Source organism: Pelophylax lessonae, assembly GCF_965119305.1.
Source record: "Pelophylax lessonae genome assembly, chromosome: 3".
Taxonomy (NCBI): Eukaryota; Metazoa; Chordata; class Amphibia; order Anura; family Ranidae; genus Pelophylax; species Pelophylax lessonae.
Window position 1 is genome coordinate 620,913,973 of NC_138770.1, and position 20,892 is coordinate 620,934,864.

The 20,892-nt window shown below is 42.1% G+C and overlaps 1 protein-coding gene across 1 annotated transcript in view; it reads right to left on the reverse strand.

Annotated features, from left to right (window-relative positions):
* SMYD2 (SET and MYND domain containing 2) overlaps positions 1 to 20,892 on the reverse strand; it is a 102,480-nt gene that overhangs the window by 53,003 nt on the left and 28,585 nt on the right. The window contains exons 2-4 of the mRNA XM_082249759.1: positions 20,746 to 20,809; positions 13,294 to 13,404; positions 5,553 to 5,613 (exon numbers count right to left, since the gene is read on the reverse strand). Of these exons, the coding sequence (XP_082105885.1) occupies positions 5,553 to 5,613; positions 13,294 to 13,404; positions 20,746 to 20,809 (236 nt within the window). The remainder of the gene's footprint in view (positions 1 to 5,552; positions 5,614 to 13,293; positions 13,405 to 20,745; positions 20,810 to 20,892) is intronic.

The following is a 20,892-nucleotide window of genomic DNA, read 5'->3' on the forward strand; positions in this document are numbered from 1 at the left end:
ACTTGGAATCCACACCTTCCCTGCTTTGCATAGAATATCCAACAGGTACTCTTCTTTACCCCATGACCTCCCACCAGAACTGACATGCACTGCTCAAGTCAGAACAGTGTTCTCCCCTCTTCAGGCTCTACCAGCCCAAATTCCCCCCTATTGGGGTGTCCTTGCATCCTTATAGTCCTTTGTTGTCATGTCTCTTAAATTTTTATCCTTAAATGTTAAGGGGCTTAACCACCCCGCGAAACGCTACTCAATGTGCAAAGAAGCTGGCTCCGCCAAGGCAGACGTTTTGGCAATACAGGAGACTCATTTTGAGCAAGGACATACCCCCCGTTGTTCTCATCCAGACTACCCGCATGTTTTTCAGGCTTCCTTTACTGCTAAAAAGCGTGGAGTAATGTTGGCGTTTCGGAACTCTGTGTCTTTCTCCTACTCTAGGGTGGTGGAAGACGCGGAGGGCCGTTATATCATTAACTGTGTTATTGATCAATGTCCTTACACGATTGTAAATGTGTATGCCCCCAATGCACACCAACTACGGTTTATGCGAAAACTGTTCAAAAATCACGAAATTCAAAACGGGTAGACTGATCATATGTGGGGACTTAAATCTAGTAGCAAACCATGCCTTGGACTTCTAAGCTAGGATCAAATCTAACGTGCCCTCTCTGGCAGCACTCCTACACTCTGAGGGGGCTCCACGATGTATGGCGGTACCAACACGCGGAGGAGAGGGATTACGCTTTCTTCTCTGCAAGCCATAATACCTACACCAGGATTGACATGTTCCTAGTAGACTCCATTACCTTACCACTTCTTGTTGATACCTCCATATCCCTTATTATGTGGTCAGACCACGCTGCGATCTATATGACAATTTCTACTAGCCCGTCTGCCCCATCCTCCTTTATTTGGCGGTGTAATAATTCTATCCTGTCTGACACAGAGTCTCTAACCCACCTGCGAACCTGCTTGCGGGATTTCTTTCAAATCAATAATACCTCAGAGACCTCCCCCTCCATCTTATGGAACACACAGAAGGCATATATCAGGGGCCTTCTTATTCAGTTAGGCTCCCGCCTCAAAAGGAAACATAATAGTAAATTTCAGAACCTCACTAAGGAGATACACTCTCTTGATGAGATCAACAGAACTTCCCCATCCCCTGCACAGGCTTCCAAACTTACATCTCTCCGTGCGGACCTCCGCAGGCTGTTAGTTGAACAACACGATAAAATGTTAGCACGCCTCCGCTTGAAATACTATTACTCTCATAACAAGGCGGGCAAATTCTTAGCCTCCCGTCTTAAAGCCAGAAGAATCAAAACCAAAATAGACTATCACTCACCCGCACACTAACGAGAAACTTACCCATCCCCAAAAAATCGCGGACGCATTCGCGGACTATTATAGTGCTCTCTATAATCTGAATCAAGACAGTTCCACCCCCCCAACAATGACATTCAAGATTTCCTTAAACATCTCCGTCTACTGTCCCTATCTACCGAATCGCTATCCTATCTTAATGGTCCCTTTACCCTTCCAGAATTGTCTAAAACTCTTAAAGCAAACCCTTGAACAAATCACCGGGCCCCGACGGTTTGACAAATGAATATTATGGTGCCATGCAGGATATACTGTCCCCCCCACATGTTGGGCCTCTTTTCTCAATCCGTCACTGTAGGTACCTTCCCCAATGAAATGCTTCAAGCCAACATCACTACCCTCCCTAAACCTGGTAAGCCCCCAGACACCCCAGCCAACTTTTAGACCCATTTCTCTATTAAACACTGACGTTAAAATTTATGCTAAAATCATCGCCAACCGTCTTGCTACAATCCTACCAACCTTAGTTGGTGAAGATCAGATGGGTTTTGTCCAGGGCCGCCAGGCTCCTGACACCACTAGACGTGTAATCAACCTGATACACTATGTAGAGCGCACTAGAACGCCTTCTCTGCTTCGGTCTACTGATGCAGAGAAGGCATTCGACCGCGTCCATTGGGGTTATATGCGAGCCGTTCTGGAGGGGTTTGGCTTCTCTGGTCACATTCTGTCTGCCATCCTCACTTTATATTCCAACCCCTCCGCTAGGGTTCTGTTGGCGGGAACAATGTCTAAACCTTTCTCCATTTCTAATGGTACGCGTCAGGGTTGCCCGCTTTCCCCCCTTGTATTCAATCTCCTAATCGAACCCCTTGCTGCGACATTCCGACAAAGTCCCTTAATCTCTGGTTTTAAGTTCTCCAACTCCCAACATATCATTACACTCTTTGCAGACGATGTTGTTCTTAGTCTCACTAGCCCTACAGTCTCTTTACCGGCAGCCCATAACATCCTTCAATCCTTTAGCAACATTTCGTACTAGAAGGTCAATTTTAGCAAATCGGTAATACTCAATATGGGAGTCCACTCAACTGCTCACACACACCTACAGACGCTTTTGCCTTACACGTGGACCACACAACTTTTACACTACTTAGGCATAAACCTGACCTTTCCTACCTCCAACATGGTAGCCGCAAACATGAAACCTCTTCAAATCGACAATCGCGTCCGAACTGTCTTGGACGGGTAGGATTGCTGCATTCAAGATGGTATGCTTACCGAAAAGCATATATATATATATAAATTGCACTTTACCAATACATATCCCCAAGAAATACGTACTTCCTACTGCTAAATTACTACGCGAGTTTGTCTGGCAAAAAAAAAAAAACGGGCAAGATGCGCCTATCTCCACATGAGTCGACATAAGTCAGTAGGCGGCCTAGGACTTCCTGATCTCACCGACTACTATAACGCGTCTCGCCTAGCCCCCTTACAACACTGGTTTTCTGAACACCCTACCCTACCATGGCTTCCTATAGAATCCACCTTATCAAAAGCAAATGACCTCTCTGCCCTATTATAGGCAGACATGTGGAGACCATTGATCCTACACTCTCTGCCATTACCCACGCAAGCTACCCTGTTATCATGGAGACTCATCACTGCTCACTTTTCTACAGCCCCTCTATCTAAGCCGATTCCACTCCCGCTTACCACACTATCAATTCTACTCCCATGTATCAACCTATCCAGATTCAGGTCGGCCGGCATTGTTACAGTGGAACAACTTTACCATGACAACTCCATTAAACCTTTCGAGGCACTGAGACGCGAATTTACACTTCCTGCATAAGCAGTATATACATATAAACGGTGTGTCCTGTTTTCTCAACAAACAACCTCCACACGCAGTATGTTTTCCCTTGCAGATATGGAAATTCCTTGCGACTCCCTCTCCATCTACGAAAAAGGCATTTCCTTATTCTATAATCTCTTTGGACAAAAATTGTCGTTTTATAAGTCACCACACATGATCGCGTGGGAAGGGGAGCTTCACTCATCCTTCTCCGAAGCACAGTGGAAATTGGCCATTCGTAGCGCCTACAAATCTACTCAATGTGTTAATCATTGGGAGCAGGCACAAAAAATCCTTACACGTTGGTATCTAACGCCATACAGCCTATCTAAACTTTAGGACTCTCAGAGCCCTCTCTGTTGGCGCAACTGTGATCAAGTCCGATCTCTCATTCACAATTTATGGTCCTGCAAAGGACTATCTAGCTTCTGGAGAAGGATATTTGAGGTTATATCTACCACTACTGGTATACTCATCCCACCCAATCCTGCTTTACCCCTCCTTTCACTAGGTTTGGAAATAGTACCACCCTTTATGAGGACAGTTTCTGTGCATATCCTGACAGCTGCTAGAACTATAATTGCAAGATATTGGAAGCAGTCCACTGTGCCTTCCCATATGGAAGCTGTCCGTCTGGTGAATTTGCAGTGTTCCTTAGCAAAGGCTTTTGCTTACTCGACGTCCCAAGGACATAAATTCCACAAAGATTGGCAAGTTTGGTTACATACTTTTCAACACCCGGCTAATATTAATGTTAATGTTAATGTTATTGTAATTCCTTGGTCAACTTCTGACAATGTTCATGTGGCATTTACCCACTTGTTTATATGTTCATCTATATATACTGTTCACATGTTTTACCCTGTACGGCTCATACGTTAAACTAATTTTGTTGGTTTATTTTTTGTTTTCTGAAAATTTCAATAAAAAAAACGTATTGCAAGTAAATCAATCGGCTTTCCTGGCCCTGGCAGGGTGGGGAATGGACTAACCCCAAGCTCCGCCGTGAGCTTGGGGTTAGTCCATCCCCTGAGGGACTGAGTGCTGCCTGGCTCTGAACCCGTGGTGGGCGACAGAGGGGCGGAGGCAAGGTCCTCACTGCCGGACCGTGACAGGACTCCAGCTGGAATGAGAAAAGAGGGGGGAGAGGGAGGGAGTGTGTATGTTCAGGAAGAGTTTTGGAAAATGAGAGTACGTAAGAATAAGAAGCAAGGGAGAGAAAGAACAGAAAAAAAAGAAAACGGGCGTAGTGAAGAACACAATGCGTTTTGGCGAATGCTAAGAGTGGAAATTTTGAAAGTTCGAAGAGTGCGGGGCAACGAGGTTAGCCAGGTGGTCACTGTCCAAATACCCAATAGCTCGGGTGCCTGGTCAGTGTCATGCATGGACCTGTGAACCAGAGCCCCAGGGCGTACTATGGTAGGAAGCTGCAGTCTGGTAGTGGACCAAGTAAGAATGTTGCATGTCAGCGTTTGGGACCTAAGAAGTCGCATGAATTGTAAGTGTGAACAGGCAAATGAGTGGTATGAGTGGCAACAAAGCTTGTGGCAAAGCACCTTGAGAAGGAGGCCTTGTAGCAGAAGCTCATGGTGCCTGTGAATGAGTAGGGAGTGGTATGAGTGGCGACTAAGAGCTTGTGGCAGGGACCTCGTGGGGTGGGGGGGCAGTTTTGTGGAAGCTTGTAGTGCCTGTAAACAGATGAGTGGTATGAGTGGCGACAGAGCTTGTGGCAAAGAACCTCAAGAAGCAGGCCATGTAGCAGAAGCTTTGTGGTGCCTGTAAACGGGTAAGGAGTGGTAATGAGGTAACCGATAGCCTCTGTCAGGAACCTCATAACCAGTGAAGCCTGTGTCAAGTGATATCGGACAACGACCGACAGCAGCTCAGAGGCTTGGATCTATGAACGAATCATATGTTTGTGGATTGGATGACAAGCAAGGCAGAGGGAACCTACAAATTTACTACGCCTGTGCCGAACGATGTCGGGACACGACCGACAAAAACTCGGAGGCAGCTAAGAACGAAGGGATGCAGGATAGGAAACATAACGAATCGTAACATTGCATATGAAACGAAAAATCCTACCTGTAACAGCGAGCGAGAACCACTGACGAAGACCACGAACTGAGAAGCCGCAACACACTTGTAATTGAATGCACAGACTCACAAACACAGAGTGAGCTGCGGAGAGTCGGCCTCGTGACGTATAGTATCGTGCACTGGAACCGACAAGGAACTACCCCCACCTCCCCCAAGCTCCTCACATAAATTCAGGCCACCATACTGGCATATATTTATTTATATATATTATTATTATTATTTATTTTAACACACAACTAGAACTGGCTTCAATGAAAACAATACTTACGAGATTCAAACTCTTGAACAGTCAAGAACCTCTCCGACGGTGTTCTTTCTTTGCAAGTTTTCTGGAGGGGAAAGAAAAACCAAAAAATAAATAAAAAAAAAACACACCAAATGGTGAATAAACACTGAACAGAGAAAGACAAAGATCACCATTTCTAATTACCATCTAGCTTAGTGGTTGTCCGTTTAAGTTTCTGCTTTTTTTTTTTTTCTCGCTCTCTCTCTTTTAAACCCACATTGCCATAAGGCTCTATCTTGAACATCCTCCATCTGCATGTAGCATAAGATCAGAAAAATAGCAGGGTTCATTTAAATATGTAATTTCCCTTTGTTTCTCTCGCATCCAAATAAGGCAGACATGCAAGTTGGACTTTGAGGTAAGTGGATCCGTTCGCTGTTGACAGAGTATAAAACGCATAGCTCAGCTGTTGGCCTGGGGCCACTACTTTGTAATCTTGGCCATTAAATATGGGTTTGCAGGTGGCCCAGCAGCTGAGGTTAAGAGGACTGTATTTTGCATACTAAGCTTTCATAGAGTATAGGGTGTTTATCTATTCCTACAAGCTAGCCATTATACATTCTTGCCAGTCAGTTTTGCGATGTTTAAAAGAACAGCGTTTGTTTGTGCTCCGTTAGGCTTTTTCTCCTTTATTATTTCAGATAGAGCTTCAGGCAGACCAACTAAAGTCTTTCCACGGCCGTGTCTTTTGTTGAAAGATTTAAAAAAAAAAAAAAAAAATCTTAAGGCTTCCACTGTCCAACAGTGCTTTAGAAATCAGATTCAAAATGTTAACTGTAATAGGCGTGCAATATATCTATGGCAAAGTGATGTCTTTTATGTAACCTTGACAATGTGCTAAATTTCTGTTCATGAATGGAGGTGGGGAAAAATAAAGATACCTGCACAATGGTGCTGCTGGAAGGTTAAGACATGCAGAAATTTAAAGGAGAGACCCTGTTACCAAAGTGTGTGCGTATATTATATATATATATATATACACACATACATACATATACATACATATACATATACACACACACACATAATATATATATATATATATATATATATATATATATATATATATATATATATATATATATATATATATATATATATACACACACATATACATACATACATACACATATATAGTGGGTACGGAAAGTATTCAGACCCCCTTAAATTTTTCACTCTTTGTTATATTGCAGCCATTTGCTAAAATCATTTAGGTTCATTCTTCTTCCTCATGAATGTACACATAGCACCCCATACTGACAGAAAAACACAGAATTGTTGACATTGTTGCAGATTTATTAAAAAAAAAAACTGAAATATCACATGGTCCTAAGTATTCAGACCCTTTGCTCAGTATTTAGTAGAAGCCCCCTTTTGATCTAATACAGCCAGGAGTCTTTTTGGGAAAGATGCAACAAGTCTTTCACACCTGGATTTGGGGGATCCTCTGCCATTCCTCCTTGCAGATCCTCTCCAGTTCTGTCAGGTTGGATGGTAAACATTGGTGGACAGCCATTTTTAGGTCTCTCCAGAGATGCTCAATTGGGTTTAAGTCAGGGCTCTGGCTGGGCCATTCAAGAACAGTCACGGAGTTGTTGTGAAGCCACTCCTTCGTTATTTTAGCTGTGTGCTTAGGGTCATTGTCTTGTTGGAAGGTAAACCTTCGGCCCAGTCTGAGGTCCAGAGCACTCTGGAGAAGGTTTTTGTCCAGGATATCCCTGTACTTGGCCGCATTCATCTTTCCCTCGATTGCAACCAGTCGTCCTGTCCCTGCAGCTGAAAAACACCCCCACAGCATGATGCTGCCACCACCACAATGCTTCACTGTTGGGACTGTATTGGACAGGTGATGAGCAGTGCCTGGTTTTCTCCACACATACCGCTTAGAATTAAGGCCAAAGAGTTCAATTTTGGTCTCATCAGACCAGAGAATCTTATTTCTCACCATCTTGGAGTCCTTCAGGTGTTTTTTTAGCAAACTCCATGCGGGCTTTCATGTGTCTTACACTGAGGAGAGGCTTCCATCGGGCCACTCTGCCATAAAGCCCCGACTGGTGGAGGGCTGCAGTGATGGTTGACTTTCTACAACTTTCTCCCATCTCCTGACTGCATCTCTGGAGCTCAGCCACAGTGATCTTTGGGTTCTTCTTTACCTCTCTCACCAAGGCTCTTCTCCCCCGATAGCTCAGTTTGGCCGGACGGCCAGCTCTAGGAAGGGTTCTGGTCGTCCCAAACGTCTTCCGTCCAGCAGAAATCTTTTTGTAACCTTGGCCAGATCTGTGCCTTGCCACAATTCTGTCTCTGAGCTCTTCAGGCAGTTCCTTTGACCTCATGATTCTCATTTGCTCTGACATGCATTGTGATCTGGAAGGTCTTATATAGACAGGTGTGTGGCTTTCCTAATCAAGTCCAATCAGTATATTTAAACACAGCTGGACTCAAATGAAGGTGTAGAACCATCTCAAGGATGATCAGAAGAAATGGAAAGCACCTGAGTTAAATATATGAGTGTCACAGCAAAGGGTCTGAATACTTAGGACCATGTGATATTTCAGTTTTTCTTTTTTAATAAATCTGCAACAATGTCAACAATTCTGTGTTTTTCTGTCAGTATGGGGGTGCTATGTGTACATTCATGAGGAAGAAGAATGAACCTAAATGGATTTTAGCAAATGGCTGCAATATAGCAAAGAGTGAAAAATTTAAGGGGGTCTGAATACTTTGAATACTTTCCGTACCCACTATATATATATATATATTATATATATATATATATATATATATATATATATATATATATATATATATATATATATATATATATATATATAAATATAAACACATACACAAAAAATATTGGCACCCCTGCATTTCTGTCAGACACTGCAGCACTTCCCCCAGAAAATTGCTGCAGTTACAAATGTTTAGGCATTCTCAGGTTTGTTTCTTTTGTTTGTATTGCAGGACACAAAAAAGCACAGACACATTGCACGCAAAAATTCAAAAATATAGACTGGACAAAATTGACACCTTCTCAAAACTGTAAGAAATAATTGCATTCCAAGTTTGTGATGCTCCTGTAATTTGTAATTAAACTCGTCTGTATCAATTAACAGGTGCTGACAATATAGAAATCACACCGGCAACCAGTTAAAATGGTGAAAAACTGACTCAACCTTTTTGATGCATGTCTGTGTGCCACACAGAGCATGGAGAAGAGAAAGAGCAGAAAAGAATTGTCTAAAGATTTGAGAACAAAAATTGTGGAAAAGCATGGACAATCTCAAGGTTACACGTCCATTTCCAGAGATCCTAATGTTCCTGTATCCACTGTGCGCAGCATTGGCAAGAAGTTTACAGCCCATGGCACTGTAAATAATCTCCAGGGACATGCATGAAAGAGGATAAATTGATCAAAGATTGCAACAAAGGTTTTTTTGAATGGTGGCTAAAAAAACCTTGATCAACTTCCAGACAAATTCAAGCTGACCTTTAGGCACAGGGTACAACTGTGTTAGATCGCACTAAACTTTGCCATCTCAATGAAAAAAGGACGCTATATTAGGCAGTGGCAGCTGGTGCTTAATTTACTTGGGGGGGGGGGGGGGGGGCACAGCCCCCCCCAGCCAGCCAACCACATAATCCCCCATCGCTTGATTGATCGTCTGTCAGGCCCCCTCGCCAGCCCCTGCACTTACCCCATGCAGGTGGTGTCTTCACCCCTGCGTCTCCTCTGGAGTCCTGGCAGTCAATTCTCCTCCTGGCCAATCAGGAGTTAAAACCTGTGGCCAATCGGGACTCAGGACCCGCTTCCCAATTGGCCCTGAGGAAAAACAGAGAGACATTAGCGAATATTAATTTGCTAATGTCAAACAACTGGGTGGGCATTGTGAGCCGTGCCCGAAGCCCACCCTTTTTTAAGCCAATTAGAGCCTCAGGCTCTAATGTGCTTAAAAAAAAAAAAAAAAAAAAAAAAAACCCATTGTAATCCATGCGTCCGGCGCACTGCATGTAGATTAGGGGCCGGGCACATGGATTAGGGGGGTGGCGCCCCTGCACCCTGTATGGATGGGACGCCACTGATAGGAGACCCAGGAGGACCCCACTGCTGACCCAAACATTCTGTGCTTCCTCCAGTCTGTTCAAGTTTAACTTAAAAAGGAGAAGTACAGCCAAAGCTCGTTTAGCTGTACTTCTGCTGTGCATCACAGGAGTGCAGTTCATTCTGCATTCCTGTGACCCGTTTTCAGCAGACAGTGAGCCAAAGCCCACTGTTGGGTAACATCACTGAGCCAGTCCAGGCTCAAGAAAGAATGCAACCATATGGTTGGGATCCACCCAGGAACCTGGACCAGCACCTGGCTCAGCCTCTCAGCGAGCCGCTGGGAGCCTGAGCAAGTCACTCCCGCCCCCTCCACAGCCCAGCACTCAGGCGAGTGTGGAGGGGTGGGGGGCTGGGTTGGGGATTCAGAGCAGACAGTGGTGACTGAGTTACCAGCTCTCTGGTAATTTAGCACTGAGTGGTGTTTGATTATTCAGTTCTCAGACTTAGAGCTGGTGTGGGATCCACCTACGGAAGTAGGATTCAGCTCCCTTTGTCCAAGTGAGTTTTGTTGACAAGGGCCTCTTTCAGCATAGCTGAAAAGAAATCATGCTAATGTAGGGAATAATGAGACTACAGCTCCACCTGCTGGGTGGCTAGCAGACTGCATAATATTAACGTCACCCGACTGGAAAAACTAACTTTTTGCCCCGACCATAAAAATAAAAAAAAAAAGGGGGGGGGGAAGAAGTACTAAAAGTACTAGTTAATCTACATTTCCTCACCCTTAAAAACACATTGCTTTAATGAAGTCACAGAAATAGATATGCAATCAGGTAGACTTTGTACTGTCAAATTTCATTTTCAGAGTCATATCTTTGCTATCCTGTTATAGAAGCTGTACAGAGTGACTGCACTGTTCAATAGGAACCAGAGTTAGCCCCTTGCACTCAGTACTTAGCAACAGATCAGGACAAACATGTCTCTCCACCTTTCTCTGCAAAAAAAGGTCTGTGTGAGGCCATTTGTCCTATGATGAGGGGTATGGCTGTTACTCAGCTATGCCAATAAAGAGCACTGCAGTGCAAGAGACGGAAGCAGCAAGTATGTAGTTGCCACAGCTGTTACTGAAAATGCTCATTGCCTGGCTGTCACGACTATTCTATGGATTCAGTGCTTTGGAGCTAGTGGAACAATCAAGAATTCTCCCTTTATTCTGATAACTGGAGTCACATACTTTTTTTTAGGTCGGTTACATATTGCGGCCCCTGAGCCATGAATTTAGGATGGTCAAATTTTTCACAGCAGGTTTTCTTTAACCAAAAAAAAAAAAAAAAAAAAAAACTTTAGGCAACATCGATAGCTTCATGTTAATACTGCATTATGAAAACAAATCCTAGCTTTCGTAAAAAATATAATAAAATAAATGTGAGAAAATGCAAAATGTATCAGACTACGGGCTGTGTTAACGGCTTCCGTTTGCATCAAGACTGCTTCTCTACAAACACGTTGATGGAAATGTAAAAATGTCATGCAGGAGGTCGATGGAGCTTAGGAGGACATCAACTGCAGGTCAAATTCACCTGTTAATGAACTCAATCTCAAAAGCATCTGAAACTGGGGTCAACACCCATACAAAATCTCACCTGATGAAGCAGTTTCACCTACACATGGGCTGAGGAATCGATCCCTTACTTGGGCATCAACTTGGCGGCCGACATCTCCAAAATCATTGACCTCAATTTCAAACCCCTTACTGCAAAGATTCGCCAGAACCTACAACGCATGGCAAATCCTCTCCTGGATAGGCAGGATTACATAGTTTAAAATGATGGAACTGCCCAAAATATTATACCTTTTTAGAACCATTCCCCTCCCTATCCATAATAAACACCTGAAGGAACTAACCACTATCCTAAAAAATTTAGTCTGGCTGGGAAAGAAACCCAGATGCTCCATGTCCCACTTAGTTAAGCACAAAAAGGTTGGCGGTTCCTGCTGGCCGGTGATAGAAGACTACTATACTGCTTCACTCCTGTCGCAAGCGGAGAAGTGGTTTCTTGAGTCCCCAGAGGCACTTTGGGTACATCTTGAGGCAGCGATGTCCCAAGCTCCTTCCTTGCACCTACTGCTCCTGGAGGAATGTTGGCTTGGAGAAAGATAACCACCTCATCTACTAATATGCAACACTCCGGTGCGTTACGAATTCCCATACAAACCCTCTAAATTTTAATCCCCTAACTGAAATCTCAGGTTTGGAAGGACCACAGTATCTGCTGGATGGTGAAATAGTCTCCAACCAGAAGGTAATACCTTAGGCGGATCTAGCCGAAAAATACGCATTGCCCCCTTCAACCCTCTACTCATACTTACAAATCTGAACATTCTTAATAAAATACCCTCCCCCAACAATAACAGTAGACGACCGGGTTCGGAATTTCTTCACCTCCCCGGCAGAAACAAGCAAAGGTATATCTTTGTTCTACAACATCTTAGGTGATAAGTCCACATTCACTAAAACTCATCCGATGGCGTGGTGGGAACAGGACCTCTGTATACAATTTTCACCGCGACAATGGACACAAGCGTTCCTGGCGGTTGCAACCGCGACGCACTGTGTGAACCACTGGGACCTATCCCAAAAGATAGTAGCCAGATGATACAAAACCCCAGTCATACTGGCAAAATGTATACCTGGTTGTTCACCTCTTTGCTGGCGTGGCTGTGGCCAAGCGGCAAACATTTACCACGTGTTCTGGTCTTGCGTGGGTATTTCTAGTTACTGGAAAAAGATCTTCCAAATTATGGCGGAAGTCTCAGGAATACTTAAACAACCGTCTCCCTCTCTCGCGGTTCTTCAAATAGGGATTCAAGACTATCCGAGAGAATACCGTAACATAATTACCCACATCCTACTTGCAGCAAAGCCGATTATAGCGAGGCATTGGAAAGACAGCTCAGCCCCTAGTCATAGTGAGGTATTGATCCAGGTGAACCTCAATCACCAATATGAACGTCTGTTAGCGGCAAGGACGTCGTCGTCTATTGACTCTTTCGACAAGCAGTGGGCAGCGGGGGTGTCCTGGTATCCTAAAAACCCAATTTAATGAGCATCTGCTATTGGAAGCCTTGTTACTTAATACTAGGAAGCTGTATGGTATACTTAAATAAGTCTGTATAGATTCCGTATGCTACTGAAATTCTGTTGTATGTACTCCATTGCTCAATTTCTTTCATCCCTTTGTGCATTATGCGAGCGAGCGACTGTTAACGCTCAATTGTTTGTTGTCTGTTATTTGCTAAAATTTCAATAAAGAATATTTGGAAAAAAAAAAAATAATAAAAGCATCTGAAACTGATCTCATATAAAAGTTGAATGCACCTGAAAGAACAATGCATTTGTCTGACAGCATAAATGCAAGGATCATCAACATTGGGATTACTGGTCATGTTCATACCCCAATTAATGTAAAATCCTGGGTGCACTTTGCCAAGTACTACACCCATATACCATCACAGACGGACACATTTGCCTCACTATAGAGCCCAGTAATTTTAAATACTTTTTTCATACTTCACTAAAAATAAAAAAAGAATCCTGATAATAGATAAATGCCTATCATTATGGACAAGCAGGAAAGAGTCAGAGATGTATCATTTTGGTTTCCTCCCCACCCTCACCTGTTTGGCTATTATCCTTGCGGTCAGTCTTACAGTTTCCGAAGGATTCCATTTCTCTCCGTAGGCACACATGGAAGAACACTCTAGTTTGTGCATGGGCCAGTCGCCTTTCTGTATGGGCAGAAAAACAGCAGAGGCATTAAAATGAGGATACAACTGCCTTCTCGGCACACAAAGGTCGAGTAAAATGTGTTTCCTTTCTACATAGGGGGAAGACACAAAAGGATCCCGAGAGAGGGAAAAAAAATATAAAAAAATCGCTGCAAATCCAAGAATGAAGCTCTCCAGCTGGACAATGAAAAGCTGAATTCATTGGATTACATAGGTTTTCTTTTGTTATACTTAAATAGAAATATTCAGAGCAAAACTCAAGCTCATTTTCATACACAGAATTAAAAATTAGCAAAAAAAGATACAGGTGATGCACACATGTGCAAATAGTGTACCAAAAAATAATCAATCAGCGCAACCCTCTAAGCAAGAGAATCAGAAATGAAAAAAAAAAAAAGTATGTATGTATGTATGTATGTATGTATGTATGTATGTATGTATGTATGTATGTATGTATGTATGTATGTATGTATGTATGTATGTATGTATGTATGTATGTATGTATGTATGTATGTATATATATATATATATATATATATATATATATATATATATATATATATATATATATATATATATATATATATATATATATATATATATATATATATATAGCTTCTCACCTCACATTCTCACCAGCGGGTCAGAATAAGCAGTTCTCCTCTGGGGATAATAGCAGTCTGGTGGGAATCTTTAGCAGTATACTCTTCTTTAGGCAGGGCCATCGAGGAATCAATCTCAATCTATATTGTGCCATAAAATAGGTTAGAAATATAAAAAGACAAATCTAGTGCGCTCCATTTGGGATCTATAAAGTCTATTAAAGTCAGCAGCTTACAAGACAAGCACTTCAGCAGTGTAAGTTGCTGACTTTAATAAACTTTTTGGATCCCAAATGGAGAGCACTAGATTTGTCTTTTTATCCTTTCTAATGTATTAATGGCACAATATGAATTGAGATGGATTCCTTGATGACCCTGCCTAATATGCTGGCCATACGCTAGCCGAAAACTCGTTCGAAAATCTGTCATTTGGTCACTTCGTTCGTTTTTGGTCCAGTTAATGGGCACAAATAGAAAATCAGTTTTAACTTTTCAGAGCCGAAACAGTTAAATTCTGCCGAATGAACAATAAATTTAAAAGGTTAATGAGTTTCTCGCCCAAACTGTTTGCACTCGGCATATGTGAGAAACTGAACGAAAAATGTCCATTGAACAATTTATCATTTGAAATTCGGTCATTACACGATGGCACGATCGTCTGCTCTCACAGCCAATTTTTTGTTTTTCGAAAATAAATTAGAACGATTTTTCTGCTAGTGTATGGCCAGCTTTAGAGTATACAGCTAAAGATTCCCACTAGACTGCTATTATCCCCAGAGGGGAACTGGTTATTCTGACCCGCTGGTGAGAGAGGGGTCAGAATGTAAGGTGAGAGGCTTAATTGCACGGCTGGCAGAGAAGCACTGAATTTTTGTTTAAAAGCACTGAAGGTGGAGGATTCTAGTGTGTCAATTGTCAATTCTGACCCACTATAATATATATATATATATATATATATATATATATATATATATATATATATATATATATATATATATATATATATATATATCACACACACACATATATACAGTGCCTTGCGAAAGTATTCGGCCCCCTTGAACTTTTCGACCTTTTGCCACATTTCAGGCTTCAAACAAAGATATAAAAATGTAATTTTCAATCATGAAGTGGAACGAAATTTATTGGACATTTCAAACTTTAACAAATAAAAAAACTGAAAAATTGGGCGTGCAAATTTATTCAACCCCTTTACTTTCAGTGCAGCAAACTCTCTCCAGAAGTTCAGTGAGGATCTCTGAATGATCCAATGTTGACCTAAATGACTAATGATGATAAATAGAATCCACCTGTGTGTAATCAAGTCTCCGTATAAATGCACCTGCACTGTGATAGTCTCAGAGGTCCGTTTAAAGCGCAGAGATCCATCATGAAGAACAAGGAACACACCAGGCAGGTCTGAGATACTGTTGTGGAGAAGTTTAAAGCCGGATTTGGATACAAAAAAGATTTCCCAAGCTTTAAACATCCCAAGGAGCACTGTGCAAGCAATATTGAAATGGAAGGAGTATCAGACCACTGCAAATCTACGAAGACCTGGCCGTCCCTCTAAACTTTCAGCTCATACAAGGAGAAGACTGATCAGAGATGCAACCAAGAGGCCCATGATCACTCTGGATGAACTGCAGAGATCTACAGCTGAGGTGGGAGACTCTGTCCATAGGACAACAATCAGTCGTATACTGCACAAATCTGGCCTTTATGGAAGAGTGGCAAGAAGAAAGCCATTTCTTAAAGATATCCATAAAAAGTGTCGTTTAAAGTTTGCCACAAGCCACCTGGGAGACACACCAAACATGTGGAAGAAGGTGCTCTGGTCAGATGAAACCAAAATCAAACTTTTTGGCAACAATGCAAAACGTTATGTTTGGCGTAAAAGCAACACAGCTCATCACCCTGAACATACCATCCCCACTGTCAAACATGGTGGTGGTGGCAGCATCATGGTTTGGGCCTGGTTTTCTTCAGCAGGGACAGGGAAGATGGTTAAAATTGATGGGAAGATGGATGGAGCCAAATACAGGACCATTCTGGAAGAAAACCTGATGGAGTCTGCAAAAGACCTAAGACTGGGACGGAGATTTGTCTTCCAAAAAGACAATGATCCAAAACAAAGCAAAATCTACAATGGAATGGTTCACAAATAAACATATCCAGGTGTTAGAATGGCCAAGTCAAAGTCCAGACCTGAATCCAATCGAGAATCTGTGGAAAGAACTGAAAACTGCTGTTCACAAATGCTCTCCATCCAACCTCACTGAGATTGAGCTGTTTTGTAAGGAGGAATGGGCAAAAATTTCAGTCTCTCGATGTGCAAAACTGATAGAGACATACCCCAAGCGACTTACAGCTGTAATCGCAGCAAAAGGTGGCACTACAAAGTATTAACTTAAGGGGGGCTGAATAATTTTACGCCCAATTTTTCAGTTTTTTGTTAAAAAAGTTTGAAATATCCAATAAATTTCGTTCCATTTCATGATTGTGTCCTACTTGTTGTTGATTCTTCACAAAAAATTACAGTTTTATATCTTTATGTTTGAAGCCTGAAATGTGGCAAAAGGTCGAAAAGTTCAAGGGGGCCGAATACTTTCGCAAGGCACTGTACATACATACATATACACTTATTTTATATTTCACTTCATTTTGCACTGTTTAATTGATTATTGTAGATATCTGGGGCAGCACTGTTTTTTTGTGATGCACACATGTAGCCATGACAAGTTTAAGCTAAATAAAAAAAAAAAAAAAAAAATCTACAAGAAAGCGCATGAGTGGTAAAATAATGGTCTCAATCTCCGTAAAAACTAACATTATGCACAATTCACAAAGCTAAGGATCATATTATATACACACACACACACACATTATATATATATATATATATATATATATATATATATATATATATATATATATATATATATATATATATATATATATGTCAGCGCTGCTCTTTGCATCTACGAGAACTAGCCAAAGAGGATATCTTACAGACAAGGGGAGGGTGTATCACTTGGGGCGGGGAGGGTCAATGACGACCATAGAATCTTGAGTTGAGCTTTAACTGTCTATAGCAGCCTTTACCAAATATTTTAATACAGGTGAACCCTTGAAACAATGTTTCAGCCTCAAGAAAACCCTGGGGAAAAAAAAAAAAAAAACACACAACACGCAACTACAGCTCAATGTACATTACAGTGATGGTCAAGGAGAAGCATGCCCGCTACATTTGTGGTCAGTAGGAAAAATTCCCCTTTTACAGATACAGTAGCTAAAAAGAGAATTGGTTTCAGTCACGACTTATCAGAGGCAGAAATTGTCCCTTGCTCACAGAATCCTTACCAACCTCTGGAGGATCCAAAGGGTTCCATGAAATTCTGGCTGAGAAAAGGTGGGTCTACAGTGTTGTACAATTACTGATGGAGTATTTATATAAATTCAACATTCCATAAGGAAAATTCAGGAAAATGTTCATGGCAACCAACCAGCTTCTAGTTTTAATTTTAAAAGCTGAACTGCAGAAGGTGAAGTTAGAAGCTTATTAATTACTATTCACAGATTCGGTCTGCTCCAGTTTTATTAAACTCCCCCACATGTGCTTACTTTGTTTATTTTATAAAATGCAGAGCCTGATCACATCCAAGTGCCGGTTCACACTTGTGCGATGCGGGGAGGCTGCGAATTCGCAGCCTGTTCCCGCATCGCAAACGCACCCCTGGCAGTTCACACTGCCATATGCGATACGCTGGGGGTGTCAATGAAATGTTAACGACACCCCCCAGTTTGATGGCATATCGCAGTGCGATCTGACAGTTCGCACAGGATCGGATCGCACAAGTGTGAACCACTGTGCGATCCGATCCTGATGCGGCTGGAAAAAAGGGTCATGTGCGTCTTTGGTGCGGATACAGTGCGAATTCAGCCATACAAAGTGTATGGCTGAATTCGCATCCGCACCTCCGATCGCATGTAATGAAGGAGCAGTGCGCTCCAAAATTACATGCGATCGGCGCACTCGCAAAAGTGTGAACCGGCACTAATGAAGGAGCAGTGCGCTCCAAATTACATGCGATCGGCGCACTCGCAAAAGTGTGAACCGGCACTTTGGTGGATACTTTCAAGAGCTTCTACAAACAAAAAAACAAAACAACCCATGAACACCACACACACAAAGCCTGAATTTTCATGATGAGAACAAGGATCGGTGTTTTGGTCTAACAGAGGAAAATGATTACAGAGCACTGAGGACTCTACTCTCCAGTCAGAGAATGTAAACTTGACATTATATGAACAGTAAACACCTATCTCAGCACATTATATTTGTCCTTGTATAATTTTATCTGTAAGATTAGAACTTTGGGAAGAGTGAGGAAAAAAAAAAAAAAAAAACCTGCATCACAGTTTATAGCTAAATTTGCCTCCCTGTAGGCACTGCTAATTAAAACCTATCCTGAGGCAGGATCACGCTAAGTGGAAGAAAAGTGACCAGCATTTCAATTTTTCTTTTTTTTTTTTTAAGGATTAATGACCGGCTTTAATTCATGTTTTTATCTGCCAATTGATTTGACGTATAGGAAATGAAGTTTTTACACCAAATATGCTTATTCAATAAGTCTAAGTTCACATTTGACGCTTCTCTGAAAAGCAATCAGTGAAGGATTACTTTTCAGAGTGGCTAAGCAGTCACTGTCAGGCATTCAGGAGGCGGCCCTGGTGACTTCCGATTACTCTTCCTTTTTGCGAAACAAGTTTTCAATGGCACCAATGAGCCGCAATCATTAGCTTGCAGTTGCTGTTTGGCCCCATAAAAACATAAATGCCGATGACGCCTGCCAGCATGCTGCGTTCATTTCACTGCGGGCGCAGCATGTGAACATCGCCTTTAGCTGTATTGTAGAATTTAGGTGGGAGGTCAGGGGATGGTAAAAGCATGGCTCCACTGCCTGTTTTTACCACTCCCTCAGCCACCCAGTTGGAAAGAAACCCAAGATATCCAGTGATGTGCAACAAGCATTAAAGTGATTGTAAAGTCTCGTTTTTTTTTTTTATTTAGAAAAAACAAACCTGTTATACTTACCTGCTCTGTGCAGATCCTCCTCTTCTCACACTCCTGGTCCCTCCCTCCTGCAGAGTGCCCCCACAGCAAGCAACCTGCTATGGCGGCACCCGTGCCCGGCTGCTGCTGCTGTGTGTCTATTCAGACACGGAGCCTGAGGTTTGACTCCGCTCCCTCTCCTCATTGGCTGACTGGCATTGACTCAGCCAATGAGGAGGGGAGTCCTGGACAGCCTAGATTATCGTACAACATCTGTCGATAGAGATGGGGCTCAGGTAAGTATTAGGGGGGCTGCTGCACACAGAAGGCTTTTTATTTTAATGCATAGAATGCATTAGTATAAAAAATCTTTTGACTTTAGAACCACTTTATAACCTAAACCCACAAACAAAAAAGTTGCAGCTTACCAGTTCTTAGATGTGGTGGCTGCATTAGTCTGCTTCTGCCAGGCTTTTGTTTCCTACATTTTCAACTGGTGATTGTGCCAATAACGCAGGATCACCACTTGTAGCTATGGAGGAACAGCATTGTCACCCTAGATTTCCCTTTTAATGTGGATGACAAACACCTTCCTCATGTCCATTGCACAGTGAGGGAGGTGTTCTATTGACCACAGAGGAGAACAGGAAAGGCTGACAAACACTGTGTGAAAGTTCAGCTCAGTGCAGAGGAAATTACAAGGACACTGAATCTCCAGCAGTACAAACAGGTTTGTTCAGAACCTGCAGAAAATGTATATGAAAAAAGGAAACCAATGCAGACACCACATCTAAGGACTGGTATGCTGCAATATAGAAAGCTCAAAAGTACAAGGGCTCCATATATATTACTGTATATGTGGCCTGATTACCCTTCAAATAGAATTCCAGGCAAAACCTAAAAAGCCTTAAAACTGCTCCCTACCTCCTCCTAACACCTATGCTGACCAACCTGTGTAAGATGTATATACCTGCCTATTTTCTGCCTGCTCTGGTTCGGTCACTTGACCCAGCTCACCTGTGTTAGCCAGCAGCGGCTGCAGGGGAAAGGATGGAGCACTGAAAACAGATAGGCCATAGGAGCCTATGGGTGACGTCAACATTCCCAGGCATTCCAATCCTTATGTAGCACTTTCTCCTTTCTCCTGCAGCTGCCACTGAATGACAGAGGGGATCATAAGACCAGACTGGAGCGGACTGAAAATAAGGATATACATATTTTTACATTTGTCAGTATGGGTGTTGGGGGTGAGGAGAGCATTTTCAAAACGAGTAAGGGTTTGCCTTGAATATTTATTATTTGCATTATTATTATTATTATTATTAAATGCCAGGGGTTCAATTAGCCGTTACATTTTTTTGTTCTTGGGTTTAAATATACTTAATACCTACAACAGCCAATCGGAATACATATTTCACTGTAATAGTGACTGCAATACACTAAAATCCGTTTGGCTGCTCTAGTTTACTACGAGATTTTTCACTTTGAACAATACTCTTAGCTGGCTCAGACCTACTTATTTATAATATGCTGAGAAGAAAACATCTGAATAATTTCCCACAGTGAAAGACATGTAAAATATATAGGATTGGTACTTTTTTGGCTGTAAATTATTTTGCAGAATGTATCTGCTGCCTATTGCCTGTTAATCATCACATAAAACAAAGAACTTTAGGATCTTACCTGGCATTCCACATTGCAGTAAAAGGCCTGTTTGCATTTGCCGCATTTTGCAAGACCTTCCTTCCTAAAATCAAAACAAATTAATGAATAGTAAGTTTGTGGGGAATAACAAAAATTATAGTCAAAAAGCAAAAGAGCATGGCAGGT